General features: G+C 41.7%; 1 protein-coding gene across 1 annotated transcript in view; it reads left to right on the top strand.

Moving 5' to 3' along the window:
* Positions 1-1478: 1478 nt before the first annotated feature.
* The window catches only part of PLG (plasminogen), a 43061-nt gene continuing 17763 nt past the window's right edge, over positions 1479-26776 (top strand). Inside the window, exons 1-10 of the mRNA XM_030316733.1 lie at positions 1479-1596; positions 6085-6220; positions 7543-7649; positions 11086-11200; positions 13422-13561; positions 16205-16325; positions 17790-17908; positions 19087-19249; positions 19947-20092; positions 23711-23876. Of these exons, the coding sequence (XP_030172593.1) occupies positions 1548-1596; positions 6085-6220; positions 7543-7649; positions 11086-11200; positions 13422-13561; positions 16205-16325; positions 17790-17908; positions 19087-19249; positions 19947-20092; positions 23711-23876 (1262 nt within the window). The 5' untranslated portion in view covers positions 1479-1547. The remainder of the gene's footprint in view (positions 1597-6084; positions 6221-7542; positions 7650-11085; positions 11201-13421; positions 13562-16204; positions 16326-17789; positions 17909-19086; positions 19250-19946; positions 20093-23710; positions 23877-26776) is intronic.

Raw genomic sequence — 26776 nt, 5'->3', positions numbered from 1 at the left:
CATTTTTAAGAAAAACAGTCTGCCCAGTTCTGACTCCTCCACTTGCCTCCACGCTGTGTCCCCTTTAGTAAACCAGGCCACTTGGGGACACGGAGGGGTGAGGGGGACAGAAGAGTTTGGGGAGAGAAGAAAGCCAGGAGGAGGTAGAAAACCGGGAAATGTGATCAGGTCCTCCCTGCCGCTCACAATAGTCTGCCTTCTTATTCTCCAGCACGTTTTGTTCCGGAGAATTCCGCAGAGGACTTGGGTCCCAGGGAATTTAGCAAGAGGTTCCACCCAAGACAGTTTGGTGACGACCTCTACACTTTGCTAATTTACAGAAAGGGATTTCATAGCCTAGAGTTCTTATTTCACAATTAAAATAGAATCCATTCCGCTCCTCCTAAATATTGGTGAACGCTGAAATAGGAGGGGTTTAAAAAAATTTTTTTAAATATTTATTTAGGGGCGCCTGGGTGGCTCAGTCGGTTGGGTGACCGACTTCGGCTCGGGTCATGATCTCGCAGTTTGTGAGTTCAAGCCCCAGGTCGGGCTCTGTGCTGACGGCTCAGAGCCTGGAGCCTGCTTCGGCTTCTGTGTCTCCTCCTCTCTCTACCCCTCTCCTGCTCACGCTCTGTCTCTCTCTCTCTCTGTCTCTCTCTCAGTAGTAAATAAACGTTAAAAAAATTAAAAAAAATATTTATTTATATTTGAGAGGGAGACAGAGACAGTTCACGAGTGGGAGAGGGGCAGAGAGAGACGGAGAGGCACTGTGAATGTCTTTGGGGGAAAAGACGAATGTTTTTATAGCATAATTTATAATCATGGAAAGCATGTGTGTCCAGGGGGCATAAAGAAATTTTGATAAGAAAATATTTTAACTTTCGTAGTAATTTCCATATTGTTTGGTAGGCCGTGGGAATATGATGCCAATGCCCTAGCTTATGCTTATAATCTAAGGCCTACACAGTCTGGGTCTATTAGCCTCAACCGTTGGCAGCTAAATAACCTTGAGAAAATTAAACTCTCTGAGCCTGGGTCCCCTCCTCTAAAGAGGGGGTGTTAATATTACTTGTTTTGAAGCGTGAGTGAAACTGTGCATATGTACCTCTTAGGAGAGTGACTGGCCTAGGAAAGTTCTCAGCAGAGGTTGGCTATTAGCATGATTGTCTTTCTTTCTTTTTGCCTCCCATTTTACTCAAAGCCAGGGAAGGAAAGTGGGGAGGAAACCGGAGGGAAAGGGGAAGATGGTAGGCTTGGTGGGGAGAGGACAGGGGTCGGGAGATAAGAAGGCAGCCTGGGGCGGTGGGAGGGGGGGAAGGGGGGAGGAGGGGAGGACGGCTTTCACCACTTCCCAGCATCTATTGCATACTTGGCTCTCAAACATTGTAAGGTGCTCCAGCCGAGGTAATGTTTGAACCCTTCGGAGCACAGTGGCGATGGGCGTCTCAGAGAATAATTAACTCCATGCGATTATCTTGTTTGTGGATGCGTTTTCTCTCCTGTAAGTCAATAACATCTCGGGATTGGGACACCCAGGTTTCTGGGCACTGCTGGCCGGTCCCAAAATGGAACACAAGGAAGTCATCCTTCTACTTCTTTTATTTCTGAAATCAGGTAAGACAGAGGGTGTGTTTATTTTACTTTAATTAAAATGGTTTTCCTAGCAATGTCCTAAAGATAGATCGCATGACGGCTTTCTGGGCAACCTGTTTAATTTAGCTTTTGATTCATGAGAGTCCCAAACCAAAACCTACGTGCAAGGTTGAAGAGTTCTCTAAGAACTAACTTTCATTTCTCTGTGAATGCTAAAGACCAGTGGGCAGAGGAAATAATGAACGACTTTTTAAATCTAAAAGATTGTACTTTGGGGCGCCTGAGTGGCTCAGTCAGTTAAGCATCCGACTTCGGCTCAGGTCACGAACTCATGGCTTGTGAGTTTGAGCCCCGCATCGGGCTCTGTGCTGACAGCTCGGAGCCTGGAGCCTGCCTCCGATTCTGTGACTCCCTCTCTCTCTGCCCCTCTCCCACTCACGTTCTGTCTCTCTCTGTCTCTCAAAAAATAAATAAACGTTAAAAAATTAAAAAAATAAAATAAAATATTGCACCTCAGTGATGGTTGCTAGAGTGGAAATAATAGCCCACGGAGGCGAAAGACCCCCAAAGTTGTGGGCCCCCTCGCCAGGCCCTCAGTTTGACTGAGATCATTTTTGTTAGTGTCCTGTATTCTCTTCACTTTTAAATGTAAGCGGTGAACTATCTCTTTGACTGTGTTCTTTGACCATTCTGTGGTGGTCGTCACCAGTTCTCTGCCTGCTTCGGCTTTAAGAGAGTCTTCCACACGTGTAAGTTTGCTTCTTATGCGTGGAGAAATCACGACCATCGATGTGCAGAATGATGTGTGCATGGGGAAATTTAATAGATACTCACGTAGCGCTTGAGGTAGACCAAGCACGTTTTTATACATACACACACACACACGTGTGTGTGTGTGTGTCCTTAGATACTACTAGCTTATTCAGGTGGTATGATAGGTAGGGTAGTATATGCATCCCCATTTGACAGAAGAGGAAATCCACACTTAGGGAAATTATGTCATTTCTCTTTTGACCCGACTCCCAAATCCAGGAAGCGAAGAAACCAGAATTTAAACCAAGGCTTTTCCAGAAGGAATCTGGTGCTCTTCTCACTTTTCAACTTTGTTTAAACTGTCTTTAAAATATTCTAAGCATGTCCTTGTAGGTTTGGGGTTTTTTTTTTGGACAGCTTTATTGAATTACAATTCACATACAATTCACCCATTTAAAGCATACAATCCAGTGGTTTTCAGAATATTCAGAGTTGTGCAACCATCACCACAATACATTTTTGAACATTTCCATTACCCCAGAGAGAAACTCCAGGCCCCTTGGCTGTCACCCCTAGTCCCTCTCCCCATCCCTCTACCTCCATTCCTACCCAGCCCCTGGCAATTGACAATCTACTTTCTGTCTGAGTTGCCGATTTTAGACATTTCATATAAATAAAATCATGCATTTATGATGGTAATTCTTCGTATAAACAATGCATAGATACTTGAAATTCGATTTTTAAATTCTGCTGGATAAAATTTTATAGGCTGTACTTTAAATTTTTTTAATGTTTATATATTTTTGAGAGAGGGAGACAGAGTGAGTGGAGGAGGAACAGAGAGAGAGGGAGACACGGAATCGGAAGCAGGCTCCAGGCTCCGAGCTGTCAGCACAGAGCCCGACGTGGGGCTCGAACCCACGAGCTGTGAGATCATGACCTGAGCCGAAGTGGGACGCTTAACCAACTGAGCTCCTCAGGCAGGCACCCCACTGTAGGTTGTACTTTAGAGTTAAATGTGCTTGAAGTTAGCAGATCCGTTTAAAGAAATACCAAAGAAATACAAAACAGAAGATTGAACACAGTGATTTTTTGTGGGCAACGGTCCTGTGTGGGGGTGCAGGTCTGTGTCTTTTGTGTTAGCCTACGGAAAACAGGACCCAGAACACCATGAACCAATACAGTGGGTCGCATCAGAATGGGAGAGCAAACTCTTCTGCAATAGAATAAACATAAGTTTTTGTCAACCTGGCAGGGAGAGACTTTCATAGGCTCTTTTTGAAAGGAAGGCATTTACTCTGTTTCCGTGGATGTGTTTCATCTTTCCAGGGCACAGACATGACTGGGGAGAGGGAAAAAATATCCTCTTACAGCCATTCTTGGTGGTTTAATAAACCACTAAGACTTTCGTTTCAAACACACGAGCACGGGTGTATGCATACGCGTTACAGTGATTAAACAAACAAACAAACAAAAAAACCCAACCACATTATTAACACAATACATTTGCTTTGGTGGCAATATACATCTACATTTGGCCTAGAATATAAACATACTTTCCTGACTAAAAAGATGTGTTTAATATTTCTTGGTCAACCAATAAATTGTATTACACCCCACTGCTATATAGCCCTGCAGTTAAAGAAAATAACGTGGGAAAACTTTTCAAGTGAGAAAGAAAAAACTGATCTCTTTTGGGATATTGCTTTGAGATATCAACTCCTCAGGTGGTCTCAGCAGCTTTTTGCTATGAAATATAACAACACAATTAAAGGTCACTTAATTAATGGGTAATATAAATGGAAATTTTCTTGTCTTGGTATCATTCATACACCCCAGCCTTCTCAACTTTCTGAGAACTCTTCAGAAAGTTTATGTCTTTATAGGATATGCTTTCCAGAGTTACTGTGATCGCCATATTTGTTTTGTAAAATCACATCCCCATCTATAGAATTCAGCCAAGCACACCTTTTCTTGGAAATGAAAGCTCAAATTGGGGGGAAATGCAGGATGAAGGCACGGATATGGGTCTAAAATCTCTGCTTCTCCATAATCCTTTGAAACATTTTTCCAGTGCTTTCTGGTGCATTCGATGTAAATTACATCAGCTAACTTCCTGTTCCATTGCCACTTTCCAGTTTAGAGTATCCTAAATTGGGGAAAGCAAATACCAGAAGGAAGGGAGGGTGGCCTCGGGAAGATGGCTTGTCTCCACCTGCTAGCGTGCGTTGCCTCTGTGCCCCAGGTCTCTCCAAGGTGGGCGGGGAGGGTCTTTCAGAGAATGAGGGGCTGACCTCTAACGGTACTTCCTAGTGGATAATTTTCATTAGCAGCTAAACAAGCTCTAGAATGTCTCAGCTTACACAAAAATTCCGTGAGGGCACATGCCCTCTGGGAAAAGCTGCTTTCACAGCCTGGCTTCTGAAGACTTGCCTGCTCTTGAGGCTCCAGGGCTCCCGTCAGTCTTCAACCCGCTCAGCCTGGCTTCCGTCCTCACCACTCCCCTCCAGCCGTCAAGGCCGCCATGTTGCCTAATCCCATTTAGGCAAACTTTAGGCAACTTTGCTGTCTTCGTTTTATTAACCTCTTCCAGCCTGTCACCCTGGGAACATCACTAGGGTTCCACACCAAAAGCAAAAAGTGGGGAGGCCGTCGTCTCTGGGTGGGGAGTCAAGGTATCAAAGCCGGTTCAGCGCTGCCTGGAGGCCTCGAGACAGAGAACACTCCTGTAGCTCCTGTGGGAACACTCTCTGAGGTGGCAAGGGCAGAGCAACCCTGGGACAGATTCTTTGCTTCAGATTTTATCTTCTAGAAAAATCAAGGCCAGTGCTCGTCCCAGGATCTGCTTTTTTATAATTTCCTCAGAAATGCCAGATACTTGTCATCATTGTGGGGAAAAAATGATTTCTCTTTAATTAAGAGTGAGTGTCACTGTCCTAAGCCCAGTATAAAAATGAACTTGTGTGGTAGTTGAGACGTAGTTCAAACCTTCTTTATTAAAATCATCAACTTGCTGACGTGGAACCATTCAGAGAATGTCTGTCTCATCAGTTTAAGTAACAGAGTCGCAACCAAAGTTTATAGTGTTGGAAATCAAGGAATGGCCTCCAAGTTGGGTTCACATCCAGCGAAGGACAAATCAACATTAGTAATTGCTAACATAGTGGCCACTGGTGGTCTCTTACTGTTCTATCATGGTGTGGCAATCCATAGCAAACAAATCGAATTTTTCTTATTTAAGGTTTCATGCTCATTAATGTAGCAACAGAAGTTGTTAACTAATTCTAATCTTTTTCTTTTTAATTTTTTAAATTAGTTTTCTTTATTTTGGAGAGGCGGAGAGAGACAGAGCGCACGTGGGGGAGGGGCAGAGAGAAAGGGAGACACAGAATCAGAAGCAGGCTCCAGGCTGTGAGCTGTCAGCACAGAGCCCGATGTGGGGCTCGAACTCACGAACCGTGAGATCATGACCTGAGCCGAAGTCGGTGGCTCAACCGACTGAACCACCCAGGCACCCCAATAATTCTAATCTTAATTAACCAATTGGTCCAGTTGATCTTTTAGTAGAATGCAACCCAATGATGGAACTGTTTTGCTGACTAAACATTCTTATTCATGACACCCGTCTGCTTTCCAAGAAAGCAGCAAGTTTTATTTGGTTGATGCAAAGCAAATAGATGATTATGAAGTCATGATAATTGAACCATGGTGTTGATGAATCTTACCAATTATCCCACCTTTATCTTCCATTTGTAGGTCACGGAGACCCCCTGGATGACTATGTAAATACCCAGGGGGCTTCTCTGGTAAGCCTCACTAAGAAGCAGCTGTCAGCAGGAAGCATAGAAGAATGTGCAGCACGATGTGAGGAGGAAACAGGATTCATTTGCAGGTATTTCCCTCGTCACTGCTCACGTGCAGAGATTTTGCTGTTTGAGACCCTATTGCTTTGATAGCGAGAAATTTGCTCAGGGATTTCTTAGCAAAAATAGCATTTGAGAGGAAAGAGGAGTTTCATGGGACTGGAGTGTATTTGCACTCCGGATCTGAAGCCATGTGAACAGTTCCTTGTCAAAGTTGACTCGCATCCCTTTTAGAAAACTGCCCCCAAAGGATGTTATTTTTACCCACGACATCACCAGCTGTTGTTCTGAGCTCTGGTTTTTTGACATCCTCGTCAGTAACTATTTAATGAGCATCACGTGACTGGAAGTGTCCTGTGCCTAAGGAGCCAAGAAGCACAGATACAGTGATCCAGGATGTATGATATATATGATCTGTGTCACCGGCATGTATGATATATATGATCTGTGTCAGTATGTGATAGCTCTCTGTAGAGTTGAACGTGCGGTGTTTGCCTTTTTCTGTTTATGGTGTACTCACAGACACTGGATAAAATGTAAAAATTGTTTAAGAACACAGGCAATTTGAGGTGTCCGTAAGTGACATAATCAATGGGTGCTTTATGAAGATGCAGAGAAAAGAACTCCTAAGGGGCGAGAAGGCTGGAGAAAGCTTGGGGAGGACGGGGCTTGGAAGGAGGAGTGAGATATACTGACGAGGCAGGAGGCGTTCAGGCTCAGGGAGCCTCGTGGCCCTGTGAACAGGACAGTGAGAGTACCAAGTTGGCTAAAGAAGGGCTCATGGAGAAAATGGAGTTGGAAAGACAGCTGTGGATGGCTCTGAATGCCAGACTGAATGTCCACGGCAAGACCATGGCGATGGGCAAGGCGGTTGAGGTGAAGGGAGAAGAGGGGAAATGTAGAGGCAGAAGTCAAGTCAAGGGAAAATTCTGGGAGTCCAGAAGTCACATAGATCCTTCTGGAAAGAGAAATCTGAGTTGGTTCTTTGGTTCTTTCCAACATAAAAGCAAATATTCTTAGCACTGAACTAAAAAAAAAAAAAAAAAAAAAAAAAAAAGAAAGAAAAGAAAAGTGAAGAGAGAGCAGAGAAGCAGAGAAGTTGAAACAGAAAGAGAAACTTTGGAGGGGGAGAAGGCAAAGGTGGAAGAACACAAGAATAATTACCACGTGGATGTGTCCTTTCACAGCGCTTGACTGATAACTGCACCAAATTCAATGGAAAGGAAACATTCTGAGCTCCGTGGCCCATCAAGAGATACAATTGCCTTTTGAGTCTCTTATTTATTAACACAGGTTTGCTTTCCTTTAATAGGGGAAAGCATTTGTTGTGTTTCCTGATTTTCTTCTGCAGGTCATTCCAGTATCACAGCAAAGAGCAACATTGTGTGATCATGGCTGAAAACAGCAAGAATTCGGCTGTCTTCAGGATGAGAGATGTGGTTTTATTTGAAAAGAAGAGTGAGTACAATGTTTTCTTCCTCCTGTTCCTGTCCTTCTTTTCCTCCCCACATCTTCCCCCCTCCCCTCCTCCCCCCCACCACTTCCTCTTTTATATCTGTCCTTTAGCAGCTAGACCAGAGAATGGAGACACTATCACGCAGGGAAATTGAGTTCAGACTCACGGTAAGACTTGGTCACGAATCCAATATATATTGATATATATTATATTATATATTGAGTACATATTATTTCCCCCTTTAGATTTCATTTTTGTTGATTTGAAAATGAAGGAATTGAACTGACAAAATCACTTCTACCTCTATAACCCTGAAAATAAGATATTCAACTTTGAGGAGAGGGAAGTCTAAATGTTCCTTATGATCGTGACTTTTTATTCTGCAGGGACCATGGTCCTCGGGCCCTGGCTTCTGGACCGAAGCCCAGGGAAATAGAAAAACTGAGGTGCCTTAAATCCTCGGTAACATTTGTATACAGACAACATATTTTCATTTTTAACTTTACAGATGTTTTATGTCACAGTCTGTATTTACCTCAGGCTCAGAAATATCATCTTTTGAAGATGTGCAACCCCCGTTGCTTTTCCATAATTTCCTTGAAAGTTCTGGATCAGGAATCCCATTGTTTAGGATAACAGATGGGCTAGACTCCTATGACAATTGTATGTCCTTTTAGATATGCCAAATCCCATTAAGTATGCCTGAAGATTTCAGTGATTGTGTGACATTTTAAAAGCTACTCCGTACTCTGTTGTTGGCTAGGAGTAAGACTATTTATAATAACAACGTAGCTCTCTAAATATACTATGTCACAGGTGTGAAAGACAACAAGAAACATCCTCTAGCGTGCGTTATTGACAAGGGCCTGCAACATTCTCTCTAATCTCACCACAAAACTCTAAATAAGATTTTTTGAAGTATTTCCTTAGGTTAGGATTACTTCTGTGCCTCGGTTCATCTTCTGAGGTTTAATTAGCTGTATGCCTACTACACTCCCTTTCTTACCATTATTTATCTCTAATTCTTTAAAAAAATTTTTTTTAATGTTTATTTTTGACAGAGAGAGAGAGAGACAGAGAGACAGAGCATGAGTGGGGGAGGGGCAGAGAGAGAGGGAGACACAGAATCCGAAACAGGCTCCAGGCTCTGAGCTGTCAGCACAGAGCCCGACGTGGGGCTCGAACTCACGGACAGTGAGATCAGGACCTGAGCTGAATTCGGATGCTCAACTGACTGAGCCACCCAGGCGCCCCATGTTTATCTCTAATTCTCAAGATTCAAGTGCAGAGTCAATCTGAAGTTTATCTGTTGAAGTTATTCATTTTTACCAGTCAGTGCAGGGTGAGCTATATAGGGTTACCTAGTAGATTTAAAAAAAAAAATAGACCGGTAGGATTTTCCCTGCAAAATGCTAACATTTAAATAAATCCTTCGTAAATTGTTAACCAGAAGGAGCTTGGGGGTGATCCCTAGGCTTAGCATGAGTAGTTGAATAGTGGCTTGTTTTCAAGGTGATGGAAAGGAGCAAAAGGTTATATAAACTCTAGTGGGTACATACAAACAGAAGAGAGGTAAAAAGTCAAAAGTCAAGTCATTTTGTGGTGCTTGTTTCTTTACTGTAGCACATCGACCCGCTGCTAAATTCCCTGCCTGAGTTTTTCTGGGAATACTCCATGTCAGATCCCATTTACGTCTGCCCCTCCCCACCACGGTCACCGCCACCACCTGGGTCTAAGCCATCACTATCACTGGCCAGGCCATGGCTGCGGGTGGGCTGTAACTTCCCTGCTTGCTACTCTTCATGCCTTTAGAATAAAATCCAAATACTTAACCTACTACGACTGGAACCTGTACTATTTAAGCCCACCCCATTTGCTGGTTCACTAGGCCTTTCTACTCCGGGCTTGTATCTGTTCCTCCCACATGCCAGGCACACACCCCCATGCTGAGGCCCTCTTCTGTTCTTTCCGTGGCCGGACCCTTCTCACCTCCCGCGTCTCAGCTCAAGCATCACCTTCTTTGAAAAGCCTCCCCGGACCCCTGGGCCTCCAAAGTGCCTTCAGTTTATACTTTTGATCACTGAAGTATGTCTACTGCCATAGCTTATCAGATGAAGATATATTTGGAGTCTTCATACACGAACTTGAGTTAAAAGCATTTGTTTGCTATGGGTGTGTTAGAAGTACTTGCCCCAGATAATTGATCAAATTAATTTAAAACCTTGGCAGGACATCATAAAAGATGACACAAATAGACCGTATGTATTTTGTATTTTTAAAGAAAACACAATTCATATTGACACCTTTTGATGAAGAGTGGAAGCTTTTTTCTTTGAATATGGGGCCACCAATAGCAATTAGCAGGTCATTTCCTGCGCAAACTCTGCTCTAAGCGCACCGTCTAGGATAAGTGCCTTTCATCTCTTTGAAGTGAAGCAAGGTCTAGAGACATCTGTTAATCAGTCTGACTGTAAAATACCTTTGTGTTTTTAGGATTTCCCACCCAAAATTATATAGCCAACAGTATGAATGGATTGCCCTCAGTGGGTTTGATAGCCTTTTTAAAGACGATTCGAGTCTTTCGAGTCCTTAAAAGCATTCGTCTTAGCTTTTTTTTTAATTCATCTTTGATTTTTTTTCACATTCATTTCTCAGTTTAGATCATCTTAAACCAAATACAGCTGTACCAGAAGTTTAATGATGAAAATAGTTGACTCTTCTAAGTGTAAAATCCAACTGGTGGGAACAGAAGTGGGTGGGCACACTGGAAAGCGGCCCGCCAGCCACAGGTGCCCACCTTATCACATGGAGAACACAGGTGGGCATCTGACAGTGCATTCTAAAAATGGGCTGGAGACTACTACTGGCTGACCAGTGAGTTGGTTAAGTGGAGGCTAGTTGAGAGTGTCTACTGTGAATTCTCAAGCGTATAACTGTTTGACATTTTTTTTCCATATCTAAAATACTGGGGGCCTCAAAAAACAGAAGTGGCTTGGATCTCTTTCCACCTCTGAAAAGCCCCCTCCCCATTCCCTTTGACTCGCTCCTCATGTTATTTGTCCTGTCTGTTCCGTGTGTGACCGTGAGGTTATCTCATTTCATGATCTGTGACCTTGATTACTTTCTGTAACCGGCCCCTCTGCCTTCCCTAGACTGGAAGCTCCATGAGGGTAGGGCCTCTGTTCTCCTCTCCGTGTGTCTCCAGCACCCAGCCTGGTACCTGGTACACAGAGGGGCTGTGGCTTTGAATAAACCAAAGCGCCAAACAGCTTGGTGAACTGCAGCTCTCACACAGATGTAAAATGCACAACATGGTCTTTCCAAGGAGTAGGAAAATGGTGTCTCGAACGCGAATTTTTTCCACATGACTATGCAGCACAGGGCTTCTTGGTGGTGGTTCTTGCGGAGGTCTTGACCGCTGTGTGGATCCCCCTTCAGTCTATCTTTCAGAGTGCAAGATTGGAAACGGGAAGAGCTACAGGGGGACAATGTCCAAAACGAAGAATGGTGTCACCTGTCAAAAATGGAGTGACAATGCTCCGCACAAACCTAAGTAAGACTCTCATCACTGTGTTCCCCTGTGATATTTACAATGATCCCCATTACTTTTTTTTTAAGTTTATTTATTTATCTTGAGAGAGAGAGAGAGAGAGGGAGAAAGCATGAACGGGGAGGGGTAGAGAGAGACGAGAGAGTGAGAATCCCAAGCAGGCTCTGTACCAGTATGGAGCCTGACACGGGGCTCGAACCCATGAACCGTGAGATCATGACCTGAGCCAAAGTCCGACACTTAACCGACTGAGCCACCCAGGCGTAGCACCCGCTCCCCCACCCCCTGCCGCCATTACTTCTAAATCAAACAGAATATGCGAATAAACCGGTCTGGAGAGAGCCTTATTGAGGTTGATGTGGAACGGGTCGGCTATTTATAGCACAAAAGCAGAGAAGGGTTCCATTTGCTCTTGTGTGTGTACTGTTTTGGAAGACCTGGAACGTGGAAGGATGCCTAGTGGAAAAGAACAGTCAAACCACGAATCCCAGGTGACTCAGAAAAGAGCACAGATGATCCTGTTTAGGACAGGATTAGTCTAACCCAAACATATCAAGTGAGAACCCTCCCCACGTGTTCACCTCAACATTACAGAGCAAAGTAGCAAATAGAACATAAACGAAAAACTGATTATCCTGCAACTTGCCTATTATTATTTTAGTGTCATTCTTTTTCTGCTTTCCCCAGTATGGCATTAGGTGGCATGAACAGTAACAATTCTCATCAATTCTTAGTGACAGTGCTTATCAAGTAGAATTTAGTGTATATGACCACCCACCCCCCCAAAAAAATTCCATTGGCAGATATAATATTCCCAAGACATATGGCTTATAGAGGAAAAACGATCAAACCAAAAGGCAAAGTCACGGAGTGTCAGGGGCTTTAGAGATAATCTAGGCCATCTTGACCCTAGCAGATGAGGAAACTGAGGCCCCGGGAGGCACTTTATCAAAAACAGGTACATAGAAGAACAGAAATGAAATCTGCCATTTAGACTCTAAGTCTTGGGCTTTTGATCTAATTTTTATCTCGACACAGCATCTAATTTCTAGTGCTGGAAATGAGCTTAACTTTACCCACCCCCACACATTTGGAATCAGACAGGTAGATCTGAACTTGAGATGCTAGTTAATTAGGTGTTCACACTGAGGCAAGATGTATTTTGTTTGACGTTGCTGTGCCTCAGTTTTCTCATCTGCACAATAGGGATAATAACATGTTTCCTTTTAGGGGTTTTATTAAAGCTAAATGAGAGAATGTAGAGGAAAATTTCAGTATTGCCTGGTGCATTGTTCACACAGACAGAAATGGCATTAACTACCACTATTTTGACAGAGTGAAGGTTACCTGAAAAAAGCAGGTGTTTGGAAGGAATCAAGAATTTGGCACTTTTGAGGTCTTTATATTTCTACTGACTGTGCATAAAAACAGTTTGGCTCTACTTCTGAGACTCACCTGTCAATATCATAATAATGGTAATATTAGCTACTATGCTGAAGCAGTCTAACAGTAGAGCATTGGAAATCAGACAACACAAATGCTGAAGCACATAGCGGAAATGCATTTGGATGACAGAACCTTGAACCTCAGATGGGAATGGCATCTCATTCTGCCTTCCTAACAGCATACTGACTTTTAAAACACATTTGACCCCTGGGGCGCCTGGGTGGCTCAGCTGGTTAGGCATCTGACTCTTGATTTCGGCTCAGGTCGTGATCTCGTGGTTGTGAAACTGAGCCCTTCACTGGGCTCTGTGCCGGGCACGGAGCCTGCTTGGGATTCTCTCTCTCCATCTCCCTCTGCCCCTCCCTGCCCGCGTTCTCGCCTTCACTCCCCTCCCCGCCAAATTATAAAATACATTTGACCCTAGAACAGGATGAGGGACACTGGCCCCCTGCGCAGTTGACAACCCACGTATAGCTTTTGACTCCCCCCAAACTTAACTACAAATAGCCTACTGTTCACTGGAAGCCTTACTGATAGCATAAAGGGCCAAGTAACACACATTTTGAATGTTTCACATATCAGAGACTGTATTGTCACAATAAAGTGGGCTAGAGAAAAGAAAATGTTACGAAGACAATCATAGGGAAGAGAAAGTCCATTCCAGTACTTTGCTGTGTTTATTGAAAACCATCTGCATGTAAGTGGACCCACGCAGTTCAAACTGTGTTGTTCAAGGGTCAGCTGTATAGTCACAGGGATTCTTTCCCACGCTCTACAGCTATTCACCTGATAAGTACCCTTTGGAGGGGCTGGAGGAGAATTACTGCAGGAACCCCGACAACGACGAGGACGGACCCTGGTGCTACACCACAGACCCAAGCAAGAGGTTCGACTACTGCGACATTCCAGAGTGTGAAGGTCAGGAGCGGCTCTAGAAAATGTTCTCACATCTGCCATCTATCTGTAACGTGCTGTAGAGCGATTCCCTACAGAGATATTATTAACAATCAATTAGTGGCATGTTTGACAAAATTGAGTAATGTGTATACCTCTGGGAAAAGACCAAAAATTTGCTCAGACTCATCCCTATTTATTGGCCTCAATTATTTTTATTTAAATGTTGTTTCAATATGTGCAAGTATCAAAGTAGATGTAAATTCTAGATACAATTTCTTTTTTTAAGTTTATTTATTTATTTTGAGATATAGAGAGCGTGAGCAAGCAGAGGGGGAGGGGGAGAGAGAGAATCCCAAGCAGGCTCCGCACTGTCAGTGCAGAGCCTGACGTGGGGCTTGATCTCATGAATCATGAGATCATGACTTGAGCTGAAACCAAGAGTCGGATGCTTAACCACCTGAACCACCCAGATGACCCTAGATACCATTTCTTTTTTTTTTAATTTTTAAAAATGTTTTTGCTTATTTTTGAGACAGAGAGAGACAGAGCATGAGCAGGGGAGGGGCAGAGAGAGAGGGAGACACAGGATCTGAAGCAGGCTCCAGGCTCTGAGCTGTCAGCCCAGAGCCTGACACGGGGCTCGAACTCACAGACTGTGAGATCATGACCTGAGCTGAAGTCGGACGCTTAACCGACTGAGCCACCCAGCGCCCCTCCTAGATACCATTTCTTATGCTTAAAGCTCTTACACAGGATAAAGCCAAAAACAGATTTGCGATTAAATCATTAGAACCACAACATCAGTAAAATCCAAATACATGTATTCATTTAATGCGGTAGACTTTGCTGTTTTGTCAAAGCCAAGCAACAACCCGGGTTTTTTTTTGTTTTGTTTTTTTTTTTAATTTTTTTTTCAATGTTTATTTATTTTTGACAGAGAGAGACAGAGCATGAACGGGGGAGGGGCAGAGAGAGAGGGAGACACAGAATCGGAAACAGGCTCCAGGCTCTGAGCCATCAGCCCAGAGCCCGACGCGGGGCTCGAACTCACGGACCGCGAGATCGTGACCTGGCTGAAGTCGGACGCTTAACCGACTGCGCCACCCAGGCGCCCCCCAACCCGGGTTTTTAAACCAGCAATCTGCTATCTTTAAGGACCAACCAGTTGAATAGCGTACCTTGAGAGTAGATACTAAAAACTTTAAGAACCTCCTATTGAAAAACTTTTCTTCGTTTTCTATTTTCTGCCACATTTATCGGTGCAAAAGGGGAATGGATGAGGGCGGAATTTGTGTGGCAGTGTGGATTGTATATGCACCGTGCGACAGCTCACTTCTCCCGTCTTTGTTCCAACCACAGAGATGCCTTACTGGTATATGATGTCATGAGGTCATTTGGCCCTTAAATGACATGAAAGCATCAGTTTTATATCAAGTCCGCCTCTGGTTTCGTTATCATTCTGTAAAAATTAAAATCCTAGATTCTTCCACTGCACCATGTTATTCCAATAATTCCAAAAAGAAAGAAAGAAAGAAAATGTAAATGGGAGGAAAAAAAAAAGAACTCCAGACCAAAGTTTCAGTTTTTAAATAATGTAGGAGTGCCAAAAACAACCAGTCTTGCTTCTCAGTACAGGAGTGCCCCCCCCCCCAACCCCGTCTTATCCGCAGGGGATATGTTCCAAGCCCCACTGTGGATGCCTGAAACTGTAGACAGTACAGAACCCTGTATATACTGTCTTTTTCCCTGTACCTACATACAATAAAGTTTAATTATAAATAGGGCATAGTAAGAGATGAACAACAATAAGTGATAATAAAGGGGGGTGATTGTGACAATACACTATACACAATAACTGTAATCAAAGTTACGTGAATGCGGCCTCCCCACCTCCATATCTTATTGTACCATATCCTCCCTTCTGGTGGTGACGTGAGATGATAACATGCCTACAAGATGAGACGAAGCAAGGGGAAATGTCGTAGGCATTGTGATGTAACCTTGGGCTACTGTCGACCCTCTGACGATAGGTCAGATCATCTGCTTCCGGGCTGCAGTTCACCGCAGGTAACTGAAGCATGGAAGACAAAGCCACGGATAAGGAGGGGCTACTGCTATGATATAAAAAGAGAAGCCCTGTCACTTTAGGTGAATATTGGTCTCCGGGGAGGCCTTGAGCACCAACAAAAACTCAAGCACTAAAATCCAACTCACTGGCAGTCATCCACATGATCATAGTAACTTCCTAGAAATTTCTAAAGACTGTTATTGAAATGAAGACATCAAGTATTTAAAAATCTTTGTAGAGAACTTACAGATTTCTGGGGATACATGCACCTTCTCCCCATACCCTTCCCACCCACCAAGGGCCACTGGATCCCAGTTTGAGGAACAGGGTGTTATGGAATTTCTGGACGTGGTCATGAGTATAATAGTTGAGGGGGTATTGACCGAAATACATGAATTTTACTCTTTGAAGGAGAGAATGACGTTTTAGAGTGTATTAGAAGAGTGCTTGCAGTGATTTCATTGTCAAGTGATTGTTGGAAAATGCAAATGAACAAGTAGCTAGTGGTATTTGAGGCATTGCTAGTTTTTACTCTTTTTTGATTCCTCCATTTCCGTTTCTCCTTCATTCCTTTCCTCCTTCTCCATTCTGCCCAGATGAATGTATGCACTGCAGTGGGGAAAACTATGAGGGCAAAATTTCCAAGACCATCTCTGGAATCGAATGCCAGTCCTGGAACTCTCAAACCCCACATGCTCACGGATATATTCCTTCCAAGTAAGTCTTACTGGAAAAGCAATTCGACGTTTACAACTCTACACCTCTAGGGAGCGTTTAATGTTATTTAGATGTTTTCGCACGCCTCAGGAAGAGAACACATCTAATGTTTTGAATTTGGAAGTGTGTATCCTCCGGCACCATTGCAACTGAGGTATAATTTCTTGCTACTCAAAATGTGGTGCAGGGAGGAGTGATATCATCTGAGAGTTTGTTGGAAATGGAGAATCTCTGACCCTCTGAATCTGAACTTGCATTATAACCAGCTTCCTGGCTGATTCATATGCACATTGAATTGTGAGAAATACAGATACATCTCACTTGTGTATTTTCCAAGTATTTCCCTCCTCCCTTTATTCCTTTCCTTTTCCTTTATACTGATGAGATTCAAGGCTTCCTAATGTATGCTCTACGGACGGGCCTTAGGGATTGTGAATCCCCCATCGTTTTATGTGTATTTATATCAGTGCATTTTTCTGGGGTGAGGATTTTCAACTTCCACCAGAGTTTCAAAGGGGATCATGAATTTCTAATAGGAATAAGAATCCATGATCTGGAAAGTAATGATGATTCCTAGAGTAAGGTTTTCTGGGTCTTCCTTCTCACACTAATTGTACTGGAAAATGCCTCGTAATGGGCCTTATAAAACTCATAGGAAATGGGACTAAGCCACGGATTTCAGCGTGGCTCACAACTCCCCTGAATTTCTACACATCCCATTCCACAGGGCTCGCTTAAAACACAGCCGTTGTCATTTGCCTTCAAAGGAGAAATACGGTAAAGGCCTCAAGGCCCAGACTGGATAAATTCACTTTCCAGAGACTAGAAGAGGCTTGTTTAAGCCACTGCTGGTTGTTCTCTGCATCCTGACTGAATATTCACAGCTTCAGACAGGGACGTGGAATAAGCCCAAATGCCCACAGGCTTGCCGTGCATCTCACAGTCTCCGTCACTAGGTCCCTGCAGAGGTCCCTGGGGCACTATTTGGCCAAGTGCTTCAGGAGTATACCTTCTCCCTTCCAGTTTCTATAAGCTTAAAGGCTAACAGGACCAGAACCTGGTAGACCAGAAGGACCATTCCTTTAAGTTATGAAGATGCCAACTTCTTGACTATACGGTGTCTTAGATGACCATCCCTGGTCAGTGAGTACTTTGTATTTTCAAATGGCTATCATTTGCAACTGAATAACTGGAGTTTGCCTACATTAATTTTCCAGATGGCCAAAATGATGAAGGCCTGTGATTTTTGCATATATACGCTGTTAGAAAAACAGCCCTTGGAATAGTGAGCTAATCTTTCTAATGAGATAGTTACCTCTTTGAGGACAGCTCTCATCCAGTCATTTCCTTGGGTGCCTGACTGTGCCTAGCACACAGCAGATGCTCAATATTTGCTCATTTGAAGTGATTCTCACCCATAAATGTAAATGCTCAGTGCTATTAAAATCCTTCTTACCCCTTCAGATTTCCAAACAAGAACCTGAAGATGAATTACTGCCGTAACCCTGATGGGGAGCCCCGCCCGTGGTGTTTCACCACAGATCCCAACAAACGCTGGGAGTTCTGTGACATCCCGCGCTGTAGTAAGTATGGCTCCTGCCCAGTCCTCAGGGATCCTCACCTGTTATGCCCTTGAAATAGAAACAAACAAACAAAACAAAACAAAACAAGCAAACAGCAACAAACAAACAAACAAAAACAAACAGAAACCTTGCATCAGGCTCGAGCGCTGTGCCTAAAACGTGCCCTATAGGTCCCGTGGGATATAATTGTTCTTTTAAAACAATTTATTGATGACTGTAGGTAATTGATCAGAGCCTCTACTGATTATGTTTTTGTTGTTGTTTTTCTTGCCTCTTCCAAGTACAGTTCAATGTAGGTTTGGGGGAAGTGTCTCTGCTATCCTACTTTTCTCTAGTGCACAAGGGCAACAGACCCATGCTTTCTGATACATGGATTTCAAATCAATCCGAATTCCTCGTGACTGTTGCTTTGTAAACAAAGCGATCTCTCTGGATGCGCAGTTTTTCAGTAAGCCAAACTTGTGAGAGAGCAGCAGAAAGATAGTGTTCAGGGGAAGACTTGGCAGGAATGACTTGGAAGAAATAATTTTATGTTTTCCTTCTGGGAGAACCTGTAACAGAGGACTAAACATTTAGACAAGGACAGTCATCGAAGATTAAAAAAAGATGCAGGAGACCTTGATGGTGGCTTCCTGTTCTTTGATCTGACAGTCGTGCTTTGGGACTCTGAAGGTTATCAGGTGCTCTCCTTTATGAATATCAATTATTTTGTCATCTTTTTTTTTTTCCTCTCAAGAATTTCTTGATTTCTGTATGCATACGCTTTTCCTTGGAGGTAATTTTTGCCTTCTTTCAATGGGCTCCTTGTTGTTTGGCTTTATAGAATGCTGGGTGTTCTCCAGTTATGTTTACTCAGTGAATAATTTATTCATTGCAAAGGAAGTTGTATCATTGGTATATGTGACTCTTACCATGAATGATGAACTGAGCAGAGAAAATATAAAAAGAAGCATCCACTCCAAGGGTCTTGTCTTGGGAAGAGTTCCTCATTAGATGATCTAATAAACTCTACCAAGTCAACTTCTTTTGAAAATGATGGACGACTTTCAAATGCCAGATTCCAAGAGAGGATGAGCCGAAGACAGGCTGATTCTCCCTGTCTCCATCCCTCCTACGATGTCCATCTGTGCATTCTTTATTTTTAAAATACTCATAGTAATTTATTACCTCCATTCAAGCAACACCACCCCCAACTTCTGGTCCAACGTATGAGTGTCTGAAAGGCAAAGGTGAAAACTACCGAGGGAAGGTGTCCCTCACCGTATCTGGACATACTTGTCAGCGCTGGAGCGAACAGACCCCTCACAAGCACAACAGGACCCCTGAAAACTTCCCTTGCAAGTAAGTCCGCCTCTGGTCTCAATCCCTGTCTGCCGGATGGAATGTGAAATCCCACTGACTTGGCCTTGGCTTTGTTACTAGAGGAACCGACATTAAAGTATTCTCGAATGAGAACTGGCCAAGTCATACACAAGGAAGTGAAATTTCACACTGCCTTTCCCCGAACGCTCGTTCTTTAAGTGTGGTTCCCCAGACCAGCAGCACTGGCATCATCAGAATTTGTTCCAAATGCAGATTCTTGAGCCCTGTCCGGATCCACTAAATCAGAAACTCGGAAGTGGGTCCCGACAATGTATTTTGGAAAGCTCTCCACTCAATGCACAGTCAAGGTTTGAGAACACTTAAATTCTACAGCTATGATGTATCCTTCTTGAGGCAGAAACGGTCTGGGTATTTACCCACTGTGTTTTCCACATTGAGCATAGCACCCAGCCCACAGCAAAAGACCTGTTTTGCTTCACTATCCACAGTTGAGGCGTATAGTCCCATCATTTGCCAGTGAGAAGCATCGGATCCTGCTTTAATTCTGCGGATCCTGCGGAATCCCTCTGTGCTTAAGTTTCCGCCTGTTACTTGATTTGTGTCATTCTGGAGAATTCGCTGGGTGCATCCCCAATATCACCATCAACAAGCATGCATGAACCATTATGTATTGAGCCTTTTTGAAAAGCTGGATTCCCAATCACTTCTTTTTCAGAAATTTGGATGAAAACTACTGTCGCAACCCTGATGGAGAAACAACTCCGTGGTGCTATACGACCAACAGCGAAGTGAGGTGGGAATACTGTCAGATCCCGTCCTGTGAGTCCTCGCCGCTGTCCTCAGAACATTTGGACACCCCAGGTAAGGAAGGGGAATGAGAGCTTACCGAGGGCCCCGAGGCATTCTGGGTTTTTCCACTTCAGTGGTGCCACAGGACACAGTAGCTTTGTTTATAGTTTCCTTCTGCTCTGTTCAGAGAGCATGCTGTATGATTTCAATTATTTTGAATTTGTTGAGGCTTGTTTTAAGGTCGAGAATATGGTTGTCTTGGTGAACGTGCCCTGTGCTCTTGAAAAGCAGGTAGCTCTGCTGTTGTCGGGTAGTGTTCTACGAAGGCCAGTTAGGACGGGTGGGTTAGTGTTGTTTCGCTCTTCTGAATCCTTCCTAATTTTTGTTTTTATCTCTGTTCTATAGATTTCTGAGAGATGAATGGTGATGTCTCCAACTTGAGCTATGGATTCGTCCATATCTTCTTGGTCTTGTGTTTGCTTTATCTATTCTGGAACTCTTTGTTAGGCATATATACATTTAGGATTGTTATGTCTTCTTGAAGAAATGACCCATTCATCATTATGTAATGTCTCCCCTTATCTTTGGAAAGACTGCCCGCTTCAGTCTGCTTTTACTTGTAGGAATACAGCCCTTACAGCCCCATTTTCACTATTGTTTGTATGATACCTCTTTTCTCTCAGCCTTTTAACTTGAGATGTTTAGCGTTTGCATTTAATGTAATTGCTTTATTTTTATTCTTATTTATTTTTAATCTTTTAAATGTTTTTATTTGCTTTTGAGAGAGAGAGAGAGAGAGAGAGAGAGAGAGAGAGAGAGATCAGGGGAGGGGCAGAGAGAGAGGGAGACACAGAATCTGAGGCAGGCTCCAGGCTCCGAGCTGTCAGCCCAGAGCCTGACACAGGGCTTGGACTCATGAACCGTGAGATCATGACCTGAGCCGAAGTCGGACGCTTGACCAACCAAACCACCCAGGTGCCCCTAATATAATTGTTAATATGGTTTGATTTAAAAGTTGTTTCTATTTGTCCTGTTTGATTTTTGTTATTTTTTTCAATCTTCCTCTGCCTCTGTGTTCACTCAATATTTTTGATTCTCTTTTATCACCGCTATTTGCTTATTAGTTAAACCAATTTTAATGTTTTTACTATTTTTTTCCAATATCTACAATGTCCATCTCTAACTTATCACATTCCACCTTCAAATGATATTAGTCTCCTATATTTGAAATGCAAGAATCTTAGAACACTGTATTTCCACTTCCTCCCTGCAGTGTTGTGCTACTGTTCCCAAAGGGCTTACTTCTACTATGTTATAAATCTCACAATATATTGATACTATTTTTGCCCAAATAGTCACCTTTTAAAGTGGATTATAAAGTGGATTTTAAAGTGATTATAAATTAAAGTGTTTATGTTCTTCATTTCTTTTTGAAGATTCAAATTTCTATCTGGTATCCTATTTCTTCTGTAAAAAAAAAACTTACCCTTTAACATTTTTTGTAGTACAGATCTGCTGCTAATGAAGTCTTTCAGCTTTTGTATGTTTTAAAAAGTCTCCATTTTGCCTTCAGTCGAAAAAATAATTTTGTTGGGTGTAGAATTCTAGGCTGATTTTTTTTTCTTTCACTACTTTCATAATATTCTGTTTAGAATAGCTTCTGGCCAGAAATCTTATCTTTGTTCCTAAGTATTTCATACTTCCTTTTTCTCTGGCTGCCTTCAAGATTTTGTCTCATCTTTGGTTTTCAGCAGTTTCATTGTGGTATGTCCACATGTGTTGTCCATTTATTTACATTTTGTATCTATCCTGCTTGAGGTTCTCTGAGCTTCCTGTATGTGTGGATTGATGATTTTCATCACTCTTATAAAATTCTCAGACATTATTATGAAAATATTTTTTCCTGCTCTCTTTCTGTGTTCCTTTTTGAGACTCTAATTACCCTTTCATATTACCTCATACCTCTTATATATTCTTCTTTTCCCTTCCACTTTTTTCTCTCTTTGTGTGTCAGTTTAGACAATTTCTTTTTTTTAAGTTTTAATTTATGTATTTGAGGGAGAATGACTGGGGGAGGGGCAGAGAGAGAGAAGGAGGACAGAGGATCTGAAGTGGGCTCTGTGCTCATAGCAGTGAGCCTGATGTGAGGCTCAAACTCATGAACTGTGAGATGATGATCTGAGCCCAAGTGAGACACTTAACCATCTGAACCACCAGGAGCCCCAGTTTAGATCATTTCTATTAACCTATTTTCAAGTTCTCTGATTCTCTTTTCAGTTGTGTCTAGTCTGCAGATCAGCCCATCAAAGGAATTCTTCATCTCTAATATCATGTTTTTTAAATTTCTATCATTTGCATTTTATCCTTTCTATCTCTGCTGAAATTCTTCACCTATTCATATATCTCGTTCACCTTTCCTATGAGATACTTTAGCATATTAATCATAGCTACCTCACAATCTCTGATAGTCTGCTCTGGTCATCTCTGAGTCTGGCTCTATTAATTTCTTTATTACTGGCTTTTTTAGTGTGCCTTGTTATTTTTTATCAAATGTGGGACATTATGTGTAGAAGAATAGTAGCGATGGCAGTAAATAGTACTTACACTTTGAAATGGACACCCTCCTTCTGTAAGCATCTTGTGTGGGTAACTGAGTCAATCTAATCAGAAGATGAACAGAATTTGAGTTGTCGTTGCTGCTTTTACTTTAAGCAGGTTTCACATTCCTCATATCCCCTTCACATTCCTTCACATTCCTTACAGTAAAGTTTGGGGGTGCTCAAGAGTTTTCTTAGGATTCCTAATCCGGTCTTAGTTTTTAGCAGTCACTACATGCTTGCATCACAGAGGGCTCTTGCTCTAAACCTGATTTTAGTGATAGACTGCTATTTCTTGTTACTCAATGCTAAGCTTTTGGTGGAGGTAGGCATTCTCTACCTTCCTGATCTACCCTCAGTCTTAGATGGACTCTGTGCACTTGGGCTTTAAAGGTACTGTTTTCTTAATGTTCTTGCTCCTTCTTTCCATGGAACTAAATTCCAACTTGTATCTGTGGTGGATCTTAAGTGGAAGAGTACCAGACTTCTGCTCTGGGTCAGTGAAGGATTCTGAGCACCGGAGAATTCCCTGTCCCTTTTCCAGGGGAATAGATCTTTACCTGTATCCCTCCTTGAGAAGCAATGGACATTTTGCCTGCACTCTTGGGTGCAGAACTATTTCCTGCCCCATCTCCCATCAGATTAAGGCTTTGGCTTTGTATAAGCAAAAGGCCTGGGGAAACACACACACACACACACACACACACAAGGACTTCATTTCTGCCCCCACTGGAAGCCAATCATCATGTGCAGCTTACACTATTGAATGTGCCTCTGGGCTCCTACCCATCTGTTCTCATGAGCACCCAGTGGACATCCAAGAAAAAGAACTTGCACATGAGTGCAATTTCCAATTAAAGTACTCTGACCCATTTGTTTTTTCCTGAATTTTAAATTAAATATTTACAAAAGAAAGTACGTGATTAAAATTCTACAGTGTGATGGATCTATTGTTTTCTTTACAAGTCCATCTGACTGCCGATATGGAAAAGAAAGCAAAGTTAATTTCAAGAGACTACTGTTCTGTTTGTGTCATGAATTGCTTCACATATCTCTGTTCTAGTCATTACTTAGTTGATTTCTTCTATTTCAGTTTCAGTACCACCTGAACAAACTCCTGTGGTCCAGGAGTGCTACCAAGGCAACGGACAGAGTTATCGAGGCACATCATCTACTACTATCACAGGAAAGAAGTGTCAACCTTGGTCATCTATGGTACCACACCGACATGTGAAGACCCCAGAACGCTACCCAGATGCGTATGTCTTTAATTTTAACCACGAGAGGAACAATAGCCAAACTAAATTTCTGTTAGAAGGTCCATGCTTTAAGCTAACTTCTTAGAACCAAATTTCTCTTTCACACTCTGGCTCCAGAATGTGAGGCAAAATGTCTTAGGCACCTTGCCTTTGAGCAAAAGCTCTGGAAGTAGAGACATTAGAAACTGGCTATCTTTCCTGAGTAGTTTTGTGAAAGAAAAGGAAGATGTGTAGAGGTGTTACAGTCACACCAGCAGAAAGCTCAGGAGAGCACATGACCAAAAACTTAGAAACAGAACCATTCTATAACCCCTGCTAAAGATCAATGAAATCTTTCAACTATGGAGTTTTATCATTCCAAACTGCAACCTCTGAAGTGGACTTTATGTTTATCATTGGATCACAAATATAATATATATATATATATATATATATATATATATATATATATTCAAGTATATATAAAATGTAATATATATCACTTAAGTTGTACTGACACACGGCTCCTGAGCACAAGTGGTCTGCAGGGGTAGGTTGCCAGGACATGAAGAGCAAAAGCAGAAGGGCAGATGAAAGTCAGGGAGTATACAGATACCAATAAGCAAAACAGGTAGAAGGACAAAAACAAGCATTTCTGCTGTAAATGTTTAGAAAATGTAAGGAAAAACTATTTTCACATGATGGACAAAAGGTGTCACAGGACTGAGAACTTTTAGAAAGGGAAATAAATTAGTAGGTAGTAAGTTAGTTATAGGATTACTGAAGCTGCAGGGGTTTTGTAGGCTGGGGAATAATGAGGAAGGATCCACGAAGAGAAGGAGCTGAAAGAATATGCACAGATCTCCTTAAATCTTTGGCTGAATAAAAAGGTGCACCTGCACAGGGAAAGATTCCACAAAGTTTGCAGGACAAAGAACAACTACTGAAGAAAGAACAACTACCAGGGAGTGGTGAGATAAATGGAGATTACAGAACTCACACAGCATTGGGAGATTCTGTGTTCAGAGATTTGAGATCCTGAGTAGCCAGAGAGGGGAGACCTCATGGGACACCGTGAACATTTAGTCAAAACTACAGAAAAGTCACACTTTAGGAGTAGACTTAGTGTATTCCTAAAATAAAGGCTATTCTAGAAACACCCCAGCAAAGCCTGAAAGCAATCTTAAAAGGATCAAAATAATCTCTATGTAATTAACTACTTGCCACAAGTAAACTCAACTCTCTTTAGAAGAAAACGACAAAATCCAGTCACTCAGTAATGTGGCATCCAATAATGTCTGGCATAAATTTAAAAATTACCAGACATGCAAAGATCATTAAATGTAATCCAGAGCCAAGAGAAAGTCAGTCAATACAAGCAGACCCAGAAATAGATAGAACTGATGGAATCAGCAGACAGAAATTTTAAAAAGATATTATAATTGTGTTTAAGAATTTAAAGGAAAGTATGAATATAAAAGAGAAAAGTAGATATTCTAAAGATAAAGGAAAACTATAAAAGAACCAAATGGAAAAGGCAGGATTAAAAAAATATATATACATCAAATAAAAAGTACAGTGGATGATCTTATCATCAGGTTAGACATTACAGAAGAAAATCTTAGCTTGAAAACAATGCAGTAGAAGCTATACACCCTGAAGCACAAAGTTAAAAAAAAAAAAAAGACTGAAAGAAAATAAAGGAAATAAGGATCTCTAGAAAAATATCAAAAGTTCCAATATATGTGTAGATCAAGTCCCAGAAAGAGAGGAAAGAGATATTGAAACAGAAAAAAATACTTGAAGTAATGATGGCTGAAATTTTTCCCAATATGAAGAAAATTACAAACTCATAGGTTTAAGAAGCTCAATGAATCATAGGTAGAATTTCAAAATTTTATCAAATATTTAAGGAGAAATAATACTGATCCTTTATCATCTCTTACAGAAAACAGTGGAGGAGGGAATACTTATCAATTCAATTTGTGAGGCCCAAAAAACTGAGATACAAAAAGTAGACAAGAATATTGCTAGAAACTACAGAACATGATCTGTTGTGAACATAGACAAAAGACTTAACAAAAAATTAGTAATTTGAGTGCAGGATTGGTTTAACATTTGCAAACAACCAAACGAATCCAACGTGTCAACAGAATAAAAGTGATATATCATATGATTTTATCAATAGATGTAGAACAAAATTAGACAAAATTTAACATTCATATGATAAAAAAAGTTTTAGCAAACTGAGACTAGAAGGAAATGTCCTCAATTTGATCAGGGCCATCTACAAAAAACCCCCAGCTAATATATTAATGGGTAAAGATTAATGCTCTCTCTATAAGACTGGGGACAAGAAAAAGAAATAAAGAGGCTAAAGTTTAGAAAGGAATCAGTAAACCTATCTTTATTCACAGAAAACTTGATTAATAATACAGAGTCCTAAGGCCAAAAATAAGTGAGCTTTTCAAAGTCGAAATATACAAAAGTATATACAATATCAATATTCAAAAAATCCATTGTATTTCTATACACTAGAAATAACCAATTGGAAAAGAAAGATTTTTAAAACAATGTCACTGATGATGGCGTCAAAAACAAAATATTTAATGATAAATTTAACAAAGTGTGTACAAGAACTATATACTGCTTGCTACAAAATGTTGAGAAAAATTTAAAAGATCTAAATATAGATATACTATGTTATGGATTACAAGAGTCAGTATCAATTCTCACCAAACTGATCTTTGGATTCAACCTACATTCAAGCAAAATTCCTGCAGCTTTTTTTTTTTTTTTGAAAAAGAGACAAAATCTGTAGGCAAGGACCTAGAATCAGCAAAACAATCTATAGAAGAAGAACAAAGTTGGAAGACACACCCACCCTGATTTAAAGATTTACTATCAAAGTACAGTAATCA

The sequence above is a fragment of the Lynx canadensis genome, chromosome B2, assembly GCF_007474595.2.
Source record: "Lynx canadensis isolate LIC74 chromosome B2, mLynCan4.pri.v2, whole genome shotgun sequence".
In the NCBI taxonomy this organism is placed as follows: domain Eukaryota; kingdom Metazoa; phylum Chordata; class Mammalia; order Carnivora; family Felidae; genus Lynx; species Lynx canadensis.
This window is presented reverse-complemented; position numbering and strand designations above follow the sequence as displayed.